The sequence below is a fragment of the Hoplias malabaricus genome, chromosome 1, assembly GCF_029633855.1.
Source record: "Hoplias malabaricus isolate fHopMal1 chromosome 1, fHopMal1.hap1, whole genome shotgun sequence".
Classification (NCBI taxonomy): domain Eukaryota; kingdom Metazoa; phylum Chordata; class Actinopteri; order Characiformes; family Erythrinidae; genus Hoplias; species Hoplias malabaricus.
In genome coordinates, this window is record NC_089800.1 from 89,731,271 (window position 1) to 89,743,770 (window position 12,500).

Sequence of the window (12,500 nt, forward strand, 5' to 3'; positions counted from 1 at the left end):
GCGTGAGGAGACGTGAGAGAGACACGGAAGAGTCCTGAAGAATGTCCTCGGGAGACGTGTCGTGACCAGAACAGAGCCGAGCCTCCGCTTCCTCTCCGGCAAATCCCCCCAAATCCCAGCTCTGATCCTCCGCCGTCGTCATCTCCAGACTGGAGCGTCTCTTCCCTCTGATGGGTTTCTCGTTTAATTTTAGAGCACCACTTCACCACCAGGGGGTGAACAAGGTTCTTAAATGTGACATTCATTAACGACGTTACGTCTGTAACCCTCAGGAGACGAAGAACCGAAATGCACCACAGAGCGGGTCCCCACTCAAATATAAAGGTTTAGTACAGGATCTCTGACACATTCCGGCCACTAGGGGGCAGTAAGAAGAATCAGAGGAGAAACTAACTTTAAAACTAAAGTCTTTTAAAACAGATAAGAGCGTTTTTTTTTTTGCTCTTGGGCTCCCCCTACAGTCGTAGAGTTTAATTTTATTTTAGGGCACTGTCCAAAAATCCAGGAGTGGGCGTGAATGTGGGGGGCAGTTAACTACCTCCTCCCACAGTTACATAGTGCCGTTTCTGCAGCGCAGAGCCTGGAGTAACAATGACAAAGGCTCGGTTCTCCCCGTTACAGCTCAGAGGGGCATCACAATGATTTGGAAGATGTAAATTCATGTTAAAAAAAATACTACCTAGTGTTGCTTTAAACCTCAAACTGATTTCTGTCCAATAAGAAAAGGGCTGATATAAAAGATACAAATGTCCTGTTTTCTCTATTCAACCTACTGTAAACATGGCCGCCCCCATGTGGAGGACCCGCTCTGTGGTGCATAAACTGGTTCATAAATATTGTACACTAGTCTTTGGTGGTGAAAGTGACTGATTGCACCTTTAAGTTCTCTAGCTGACGGATAAAACCTGCTTTGTGGAACGACCCCAGCTCTTTCGTCCAAAGCCCCACAGACCTCAGGTAACTGCAGAGAGCCCAGAGTTCCGAGGCCAGGGTTTAAGGTGTAGCCTGGACTTCCTCCCGAGCTGCTCACTGTGATTTCTTGTTTCTCATCTGCACCAATGTCTTCCTCTCAGACAGAAAGTTCCTGAACGCTGTGGACTCCTTACTCTCCTCCGTCACTGTGGAGAGAGAAGCAGTGAATGTTAACAGGGGCCAGAAAGATACCGTACGCCGCACCTTTAACCACAGGGCGTAGTGTTGCATGCGCTGCAGGAGTGAGCTCCTTTAAGTGTGTGATTCCCCACAGACAACAGCTCTACACCGTGCAACAACAACGTAATAAACAGCTCGGTTTCACAGTCAGTCGGCTCTCTACACCGGCCGAGGGCATCAGCAGCGATGTGGTAGCCTCTGATAAATCCAGGACACGCCCACATTTTATGTAAAGCCCAGAGCCGTGTCCTGATGTGAGCTGCTGATTGGACGCTAATGACAGACGTGTACAGAGCTGTGTTACTGTGTTTGAAACGTTTACTGAGTTCTAGTCGTTATTGATAATTACTGACAAACCATTAGAGGCCTCCCCTTTAAATTCCTCATCACAGAGAAAGGCCTTGTTTGACCAGTTTAACGAAGAATACACAGTAAATAAACGGTAAATATTAAATAAACCTTCGTGGTTACAGCGGAATGTTTGAGGCCTCGAGGAGCTGATTTTCTGAATGGTATTTTCTCTGCTCTCAGAGATGAGTGTGGGCAGTAACAGAAGAAAAATTAATAAATAAATAAAGTAAGCTGCCCACACACTAACAGACTGCTCTCCATTCACTGTGTTTTTACTGAACTCCACTTTAATAAACTCCTCAGTCTTTCACCACTGCCTCCAATAACCTGCTGCTCCCACCTCCTCCTGCCTCCACCCACCTCCCTCCGCCTCCTCCTGCCCCCCCCCCCCCCCCCCCCCCCCGCAGCAGCAGATACAGCCGTGGGCAAAAGTGTTTGGACGCCTCTGTTCAAACAGCTCTTTTACAGAGAACACACTTCTGCAGTTTTAATAAACAATCACTGCTCACTGATTATAAACATTTGATCACTAATAGAGTGTGTGTGTGTGTGTGGGTAGACGTTTGACCACATAGAGCACTTATACACACTCTTTCTTTTAGTGCTCTATATGGCCAAAAGTTTGTAGACACCCCTCTGTACTGTTCCACTGAAACGAGACGCTCTGGAGCAGCGCTACATGAGCCTAAGGTCAATCATGATCAATGACCCCCCCCCAGTGCCGATGTGCGGAGTGTTACCGTGGTGATCGATGTCATCCGTGTCACTGTCTTCTTCCTCTTCTTCGAGATTCCCGCGAGTAAAGATGAGGTCACTGGGGCCCGCGTCCGAAACCTCTGCACAGAAACACCACAAAACGTACAGAAGCAATGATCAAAAACAGCCCGAGGATTTACTACTTTTTAGAATCACTTCGACAAATTAAAGCAACATTAGGCAGAGACTGTCACTGCTGCTCCGGGCTCAGCACTGCAGAAACTACACACTCTATCAGATTGATGAGGTTAAGAAACTACCCCTCATCACCCTCTCCCTTGATTGAAGGATAGTGCTGTAAAAGTGAATTACACTCTGCAGCTGTAGGGGGAGCCCACGGGGCAAAAACACCCAACCGTACACAACACTGCTTTAAGAAGCAAAACAAAGCCGTTTATGATCCATAGAGTGGGTCTCCCCACACACTGTGGGCACCCAGACCACTAGGGGTCATTATAGGGACTGTTTTATGAGAAATAAATAAGTTGTGGTGTGTTTTAATGATGCCTTTAGGGGGCAGCAGCGAGCAGTGTTTTGTTGAAAAATCACATCACTGTCATTCACACATTTTATATTGCGATGTATACATTGATATTGAATGAATTGTTCAGCCTCAGCTCTCGCCGAATACTGACCTCACCGTGTCTCCTCCGTCAGTCGACATTAACCCCGTCAGCTCCAGCACATATTTATTAATAAGTTTTTATAAAGTCTTTTTCCACATCAATGACATCGTGGGGTGGACTTTAACGTGTGAAACGACTAAATTCACTTCCTCAGGTCTGAGCTTATTCTTTATCCTGAAAAGAGAGGTCACTGTCGCACTCTGTTACAAAGGATTACTACCTTTAAGGTGTTTACGACCGTGTAATAAACAGGTATTTTAAACCATTTATAAACCTGTGTAACTGTAGTCTTTTTTTAAAACGGTGGTAAATTAATTATTTAGGAGAAGGACTCAAACATAAGAAATTAATCTTCAGGCCGATTTTAATCGATCAGGTTCAACGCTCTCAATTCATTTATTCGCCGAATACGATGAGCAGCAGCCCTTTTTCTGCCGACTCCAGGGAACAGCCTCCACTCAGGGCTCAGAGCTGAGGGGTTTGTGAAAGAGTCCTTTAAGAAAAACAGGACCCTATTCATCTTCACCTCATTTACACAGAAGAGGCCAATTAATACCAGAGCGATGGGTCTGAGTGTGTGTCCGAGTGTGTGTCCATCTGTACCTGGTTCCACTGCTGTTTCCATGGAGACCTCGCCCATGTCTTTACGGAGACGCTCCAGCTGTTCCTGCTGTTTCTTCGTCTGAGCCTCGGCCTTAAACACAACATTAAAACTCTTATCAAACAACACACACACACACACTGATGCACTAGGGGCTGTGAACACTCTCTCTCTCTCTCTCTACACACACACACACACACACGCACACGCACTAGGGGCTGCTGTGAACACACTCTCACACACACACTAGGGGCTGTGAACACACACACACACGTGCACTAGGGGCTGTGAACACACACACACACACACGTGCACTAGGGGATGTGAACACACACACACACACACTCTAGGGGCTCTGAACACACACACACACACACACCCACACCCACCCACCCACACACACACACACAGGTGCACTAGGGGCTGTGAACACACTCTCACTAAGGGCTGTGAACACACACACACACAGGTGCACTAGGGGCTGTGAACACTCTCTCTCTCTCGCTCTCTACACACATGCACACTCTCACACACACACACACTAGGGGCTGTGAACACACTCACACACACACACTCTAGGGGCTGTGAACACACTCACACACACACACTCTAGGGGCTGTGAACACACACACACACACACACACAGGTGCACTAGGGGCTGTGAACACACACACACACACACACTAGGGGCTGTGAACACACACACACACACACACACACACACACTAGGGGCTGTGAACACACACACACAAGTGCACTAGGGGCTGTGAACACACACACACACACACACAGGTGCACTAGGGGCTGTGAACACACTCACACACTCTAGGGGCTGTGAACACACACACACACACAGGTGCACTAGGGGCTGTGAACACACACACACACACAGGTGCACTAGGGGCTGTGAACACACACACACACACACACAGGTGCACTAGGGGCTGTGAACACACACACACACACACACAGGTGCACTAGGGGCTGTGAACACACTCACACACACACACACACACACAGGTGCACTAGGGGCTGTGAACACACACACACACACACACACACAGGTGCACTAGGGGCTGTGAACACACTCACACACACACACACACACACACACAGGTGCACTAGGGGCTGTGAACACACTCACTCACACACACACACACAGGTGCACTAGGGGCTGTGAACACACTCACACACACACACACACACACACACACACACGCACACACACAGGGAGCAGGTGTGGGTTTGGTGCCTTGCTCAAGGGCCCGTCAGCAGTGGACTGAGGAGGAGGACAGTGCTGTTCTTCACTCCCACTGCCCCCAGTTTTCCTACGACCTTCCAGCCCTCAGCCCTCTGCTCTAAACAGGGAGCTGTAGACGTCCCTGGGTGGTCCTCCAGAAGTGCAGTGTGTAATGTCTGAGGGTGTAACACTGATGTAAAGGCTGCACTGATGCTAAGGTTAAGTCCTGCTCTGTAGCGATCACACTTCAGTGAACGTGGGCTGGTAATGTTTTGGTCGATAGGTCAGTGGTTAAAAATAATCTTCATCTGCAGCCGTGCTAATCATTAATTACTGAATTCATAAAAGCCTGGCCTTTAAGAGAGAGGGAGGATGTGATGGACGCTGCGACTCCTGCCCACAGCTCATTACTCACCAGCTCTTTGTGCAGACGCTCGTATTCAGGGCGATATTCTCTGAATAAAACAGAGAAATCAAAACTCAACCCACGCAAAACAGACACAGCTTTCATTATATATTTATCTGTTAATAACTTTAGTTCCAGACGATGCTCTACATCCAAAGGCTTGTAGACACCATTTAAAACGACTTTAAAAGGCTAACGTTCACAGAGAAGCACTGACTCTTTGGGGCAGAACTAACCCCCAGCGTCAGGGCCTGACCTCTGCAGTGTCCATGTGGCCAAACGTTACCAGGAGGTGGTGTCCACAAACCTTTGGTCACACAGTGTTAGAGGCTGGGGCTCAGAGAGGCCTCTGTAAAGACTCACGTTTCATATTCTTTCGCAGCTTCAGAGACTTGAACAAACAACTCGTCCAAACCTGAACCTGTTACCGCGGATACACCTACAACCTACACACACACACACACACACACACACACACAGAAAACATTATACTAAACTTACATTCAAATATATCTTAATAATTCATTGTTATTTACTAACATTATTAACAAGTTTGATAGTAAGTGTACTTTATGTAAATTAGACAATTATAATAAATATATTAGATTATTTATTCATAATGTTTAATATAATAAACACAGGGTGAGTCAAAAGTCCAGGAATGTCTCAGAAATCAATTGCCACACTCAGATCTGTTTTCCCTGTGTCTGCGTGGGTTTCCTCCGGGTGACTGTCTGTGAGGAGTGTGGTGTGTTCTCCCTGTGTCTGCGTGGGTTTCCTCCGGGTGACTGTCTGTGAGGAGTGTGGTGTGTTCTCTCTGTGTCTGCGTGGGTTTCCTCCGGGTGACTGTCTGTGAGGAGTGTGGTGTGTTCTCCCTGTGTCTGCGTGGGTTTCCTCCGGGTGACTGTCTGTGAGGAGTGTGGTGTGTTCTCCCTGTGTCTGCGTGGGTTTCCTCCGGGTGACTGTCTGTGAGGAGTGTGGTGTGTTCTCTCTGTGTCTGTGTGGGTTTCCTCCGGGTGACTGTCTGTGAGGAGTGTGGTGTGTTCTCTCTGTGTCTGCGTGGGTTTCCTCCGGGTGACTGTCTGTGAGGAGTGTGGTGTGTTCTCTCTGTGTCTGCGTGGGTTTCCTCCGGGTGACTGTCTGTGAGGAGTGTGGTGTGTTCTCTCTGTGTCTGCGTGGGTTTCCTCCGGGTGACTGTCTGTGAGGAGTGTGGTGTGTTCTCCCTGTGTCTGTGTGGGTTTCCTCCGGGTGACTGTCTGTGAGGAGTGTGGTGTGTTCTCTCTGTGTCTGCGTGGGTTTCCTCCGGGTGACTGTCTGTGAGGAGTGTGGTGTGTTCTCCCTGTGTCTGCGTGGGTTTCCTCCGGGTGACTGTCTGTGAGGAGTGTGGTGTGTTCTCTCTGTGTCTGCGTGGGTTTCCTCCGGGTGACTGTCTGTGAGGAGTGTGGTGTGTTCTCTCTGTGTCTGCGTGGGTTTCCTCCGGGTGACTGTCTGTGAGGAGTGTGGTGTGTTCTCTCTGTGTCTGCGTGGGTTTCCTCCGGGTGACTGTCTGTGAGGAGTGTGGTGTGTTCTCCCTGTGTCTGCGTGGGTTTCCTCCGGGTGCTCTGGTTTACTCCCAGGCTCACCAACACACGTTGGTGGATGGATTGGAGACTCAAAAGTGTCCGTAGGTGTGTGTGTTGCCCTGTGAAGGACTGGCGCCACCCCTACTGAATGAATGCAACAATCGATTTCTGAGACAATCCTGGTCTTCTCTGATTTGCTCCATGACGCCTTTCCATTGCTGTCCTTCACACTGTGTAAATCTCATGGTGAATGACCAATAAAAACACCACTGAGAGTTGAGAAGGTTTCCTGTTACTGCTCTTAATGTTCTGGAAAAACGTTTTTAAAATGGACAGCAATGATACATTAATTTCAATAAAGAAAATAAGTTAATTTATTCTAAAACCTCTGAACAATAGATACACAAGGCTCGACTGTGACAGAACAAAAGAGTCGTACTCTGAGGTTGGTGTAGAACTCGTCGAGGACGAGGCTCATGGAGCGCGTGAGGTTACTGACGTACGACGTCTCCTGGTTCAGAGCGTCCTGGAACGCCTCGAAATCCTGCATCCACTCCACCGCAAATCTGTGATCGATTATATCTGTCTGAGGGACAGGACAGAGAAATGCAGTCTGATCATTTACACCGTTACACCGACCGGCCAAAACAATAAAACCACTGCTGAATGACCCCGGGGCTCCGACTGTAGTGTACAAGAGGTCCGGCTTTTTCAGCGGTGTGTGTTCTGACCCGGTTCTATCAGAGCAGAGTTAACTGTTTCAGTGGTGTGTGTTCTGACCCGGTTCTATCAGAGCAGAGTTAACTCTTTCAGCGGTGCGTGCTGCAGTAGCTCTTCTGTGGGCATGGACCAGACGGACTCCATTTCACTCCCTCCTCCATCAGTGAGACTGGGGCCAGGACCCCTTCTTCTGAACACTTTGGGGAGTTCCCGGTGTGCAGTCATCAGAACTGACCCAGTGTTCTGGAGACTGACTGATACTTTATAACACTCACTTTATAACCCTCAGATCCCTTCACTGATCATTTCACTTGCTCCAACATCAACTTCAAGAACTGCCCTGTCCCTCTCTGTCTGATATACTCCTCCCCTCCCAACAGGGGGCACTGTAAACACATCAGTGCCACTCCCTTTAACCTGGCAGTGGGTTTAATGTTGAGGCTGATGTGTGTATAAACTGTGTAGTTATTGGCAGATTAAACTTTACCTTGTTCATGACGACGATGAAAGGGAGCTTGGTTTTGTAGAGAATGCTGCAGAAGAACAACACACAGCAGAGTCACAATTCAATACTCATTTATACTTCAGACGGGGGGGTTATTTAACTGTTTGTAACAACAAAGACATGTCTAAAGGCCTCTTACATCTGCAGGCAAAGGTCTTTTATTTTAATTTAAGCTGGATGTCCGCTGCAGGGCGTGAACCCGGTGACAGTTTGTTTCCATCGGTGCTGATCAGGAGGCGCCTAAGAAAACTGCTGTGATTTCAAACGTGGAACCAATCAGAGAGCCCCTACATCATTAATCCCACCCACCAGAGGGTCCTCTGCGCCATTAGTCAACGCTGTCGGGTCTGTACGGTCTGTAAGCGTTCCACAGCACTGTGTCCGTGGTAACGCCACTAAAACAGTTACTGGAAGCGTTCGGCCCAGCGGTGGATCACAGGCTCCAGACACATGCCCAGTGTAGGTTCTTGTTTAGTGGCTGTTCTCTCGTGGTTCAGAGCGAGTCGAGTAGGGACTAAACCGTGGCGTGTAAACCTTGCAGAGCGCTGATCGTCCAGAGAGAGTCGTCACTCTACGCCACGCAACGCAGACGACCAGCACCAACTCTCCATCTGTAAAATCTCCAGCTGCAGCAGAGATCACTAATTACACTAATTTTGATTTCGATTAAAGCCCAAAGACAAACGTAGGACTCAGGCCAGGCCCGGTGTTAGCGCACAGTCACATCAGAGGGTTTAATATTGTGGCCGATCATAAGGCGACCTGCAGATGTAGAGCGATTATAAGAAGAGTTTATTAAAGTAATTATTAAAGAGACGGTGTGAGGAGGGTGTGTTTAGAGACCTGCAGGCGTAGAGCATATTGGACATGAAGGTCACAGGGTTCACACTGCGGGACGTATCCATCACATACATCACCACGCAGGGGAAAGAGGAGGCCTGTAACACACACACACACACACACACACACACACACCACGTTAATTACACACAGTTATTTGTACCAGTGTTGTTCCTGAATGAACCAGTTTACGCTCCACAGAGTGGGCCCCCCACGTGTCTCACGGGCCATGTTTAAAATAATTTTAGTGCAGGACGTGATACACCCAGGCCACTAGATGTCAGTAAAAGATAATACGGAGCAGAAGCTTGTGTAAGGCACAGTAAAGTCCCGTGTGAAACTGGACACGACCGGCCGTACGCACCAGAGCCTCTGTGATGATGGTTCCAGACGCTGACCAGGTGAAGACCTCTATCTGACCAGGAGTGTCCATCAGAACAAACCTGAAAAGGTAAAAACCCACGGTAAATCTGAGAATTTAAAGGTCATCCATTAGAGCCACGAACGCTATAAAAAACACAAGCACTTACTGATGATTGTGCTGCTTTTTCTCGATGAACTTCATGACCTGATGGAAACAGTGCGGTTACACAACAGCACATCCACTAAAGAAACAGTGACACAGCGCCCCCCGCAGGCTGCTCTTCACATTACCTGATCAAACCGCGTGGCAAACAAGTTCAGACACGTGACGATCCCTCCGTTTGGGCCCAAGCCGTATCTGAGCCAGAGGTAAAGACATTAACGATGACACACTGACGTTATCTTTAGCAGCGCTCTGAGAAACAATAAATTATTGGAGCCTTTGTTAAAGGATACTGCTTCATCACTTCTTTGTAGTTGACTGTGTCTCTGATATCTGCAGAAAAACACACGATTATTAACACGTTCACTTTCAAACACACAGCGACGTTAGACCCGTTTTAACCCTGATCTGGGTCCAGCCGACTGAAGTTCAGAATCAGTCAGAGATCCAGCTCGGGCTGATGTTAGACGGCAGTGTGAGGGAGCTCAGAGGGAGCAGTGGGACGTCTGGATGGATTTTGTGAAAAGTGTTGCGCGCTCGTCTCACACACACACACGTGAGCCATCTCAGAACACGCAGAGCGAGCTGGAAGGGCTTCAGACACCGGACTCTGCATTCTGCTGAACGGTGTGTGTGTGTGTAGACAGCCTGCCGAGGCGCTGCGTCTCCCTCGCGGTGTGTGAGCAACGTACGAGTCGAGGGTTTAAAGCTCACAGTGAAGGATTCAGACCAAGTGCGACAGACTTCCAAAATCACACAGCGCACGTCGTCCAAACGTCTCTCACTGCGTCATTCCCCTCACTGGCGTCCAGCAGCTGCCCGTATCATGTGTAACACTGCGACCGAAGCCCCACTCGGCCTCAATCATCACCTTAAAGACGCGTGGGACACAAACATCAAGCCTCTTCTCGGTCCTGGACCCAAACCTCCACCGGTATTCACCGTCCTCAGTCCCCCTCCGTCTCCACACACAGACTGAAGTCTCGTTGCTGTGCACAGTGTTTCTGGGAGTTTCCACACTTCAGCTTTCCTCCGGACCTGGTTCTGCTTGCTCTGAGAGTTCGGGTCGTTTGGTCACGTGTGAACGCTGTTGTGAGAGCTCTGGTTCTTCTGGGGTTGGGCTCTAGTGGACTCGGGTGCGGTTCTCTGCAGGAGGGAACGTGTGTTTGTAGCGAGAGAGTGCGGACCGACAGAAACACGTCCTTGTGGAGAGAAACACGTCCTTTATCTTTAGTCTTTGGCTTAACTCCTGTATCTCGTCGCTAAGGAAACGAGGCTTTGTTCGGTGTGAAATGCCGTTAGTGACACATTTACAGCGACAGTGAACGGAACCAGACGTCCTCCAGTGCACAAGCTCCTCTACAATCAACCACTGCTCACTCAGTCATTTATGCGTTAAAAATAAACTCCATTGACCTACCGATGTTGGCTGGGAACGGGACCTCGTGCACCGCAGGGTCCAGGTTAATGACGTAGGGGGGAGACTTCCTCGAGTGGAGAAACGCTGTGAGTCTCTGGAAGGACAGAAGATTTTAATAACGTTAATAAAGACAGAGAACACAGTTCCACGGCCCAGTTCTGTTTTGGACTTCGACAGGGGGAACCGGGTTCATGTGCAGCTGCTCCTGACGTAATGAAGTAATGAAAACATTATAAACTCAGCTCTATTCCCTGGGCTCAGGTTAAAGCTGAACATAGAGAAACAACGTAGTGTTCCATTTCATTCCACCTTAAAAGTAGCTCAGCTTTAGACACAGGACATCACACACTCATCCAGTCAGTCTCTCTCTCTCTCTCACACACACATACATAGACATACACACACACACACACACATACAGACAGACACACATACATAGACACACACACACACACACATACAGACAGACATACATACATAGACACACACACACACACAGACAGACACACATACACAGACACACACACACACACATACAGAGACACACACACACACACATACAGACAGACACACATACATAGACACACACACACACACACACACATACAGACAGACATACATACATAGACACACACACACACACAGACAGACACACATACATAGACACACACACACACACACACACACAGACAGACACACATACATAGACACACACACACACACATACAGAGACACACACACACACACATACAGACAGACACACATACATAGACACACACACACACACACACACATACAGACAGACATACATACATAGACACACACACACACACAGACAGACACACATACATAGACACACACACACACACATACAGAGACACACACACACCCCTCTAAATGCCTCAGTTAGGGTCAGTGTTATTGAATTCTGAAGACGTCCTGGAAGAAGTGTGGCCTAGAATTTATTTATTATCCACTTTTAATGACGCCACAGAATTGTTTTTTCCTAATTGTCTGTGCCACCTTAAATGATACAGCACTCACTGGAGTCGATTCCTCCTTATTCCGCATTCAACCGTTTATTAAAAGTAAATACAGAACCATTTAAGGTGGAAAATGGGAAGAATCCAACTTTAAATGCCTTCTAGATCATTTAAGGTGGAAATGAAAAATGAGAATGTAACTCAGTGATGCTGCATCATTTAAGGTGGAATAAAATGACTTCTTCAGTAATAAAAGTGAAAGAAAATAAAAAATAAACAACTTTTTATCCACAAAGTCACGACTGCAACATTTAACGTGAAACTGAAAACTCAAAGGAAGACACCAGCTTCAGTCATTCACTGCACATCATTTAAGGTGGAGCCAAATAAACAGACAACTGCGCCACTCCAGTTAAAAGTAAAGTCGGTAATGTGTGTGTTATTTAAGGTGGACCAGAACACTAAAGTAAAATTCCAACTTCAGTGTCCCCTGTGCTTTTAAAGGTGGAACAGAAATTTAAACCCAATTCAGCCAATCGCTCACAGAGCTGGCGGTAAGTCTGTACCATTTAAGGTGGAACGGAAGAGTTCCACACAGCACACTCTCTTCACCTGAACAAACGTTGTTTTTCCGGACCCCGCCATCCCCAGCACTATCAGACAGACCGGCTTCCTCCCCTTCTCCCCCTCCCCCGCCGTGTGGGCCCCGGGGAACGCCGTTCCTCCTCCCTGTTCTCCCGGTTCGGGTTTATTCAGAGCCGAGTCTCCCAGGTCTCCCTCTCCTGCCGCGGCCATGCTGAACACAAACCACG

At 48.1% G+C, this 12,500-nt stretch overlaps 1 protein-coding gene across 1 annotated transcript in view; it reads right to left on the bottom strand.

Moving 5' to 3' along the window:
- gpn1 (GPN-loop GTPase 1) overlaps positions 1–12,475 on the bottom strand; it is a 13,290-nt gene extending 815 nt beyond the window's left edge. The window contains exons 1-14 of the mRNA XM_066675977.1: positions 12,301–12,475; positions 10,706–10,799; positions 9,579–9,618; positions 9,414–9,480; positions 9,290–9,327; positions 9,124–9,202; positions 8,763–8,857; positions 7,902–7,947; positions 7,134–7,280; positions 5,496–5,578; positions 5,142–5,181; positions 3,489–3,579; positions 2,244–2,339; positions 1–1,118 (exon numbers count right to left, since the gene is read on the bottom strand). The exon at positions 1–1,118 is cut by the window's left edge and continues 815 nt beyond it. Coding sequence (XP_066532074.1) covers positions 1,027–1,118; positions 2,244–2,339; positions 3,489–3,579; positions 5,142–5,181; positions 5,496–5,578; positions 7,134–7,280; positions 7,902–7,947; positions 8,763–8,857; positions 9,124–9,202; positions 9,290–9,327; positions 9,414–9,480; positions 9,579–9,618; positions 10,706–10,799; positions 12,301–12,333 — 1,041 coding nt within the window. The 5' untranslated portion in view covers positions 12,334–12,475 and the 3' untranslated portion in view covers positions 1–1,026. The remainder of the gene's footprint in view (positions 1,119–2,243; positions 2,340–3,488; positions 3,580–5,141; positions 5,182–5,495; positions 5,579–7,133; positions 7,281–7,901; positions 7,948–8,762; positions 8,858–9,123; positions 9,203–9,289; positions 9,328–9,413; positions 9,481–9,578; positions 9,619–10,705; positions 10,800–12,300) is intronic.
- Positions 12,476–12,500: the final 25 nt, after the last annotated feature.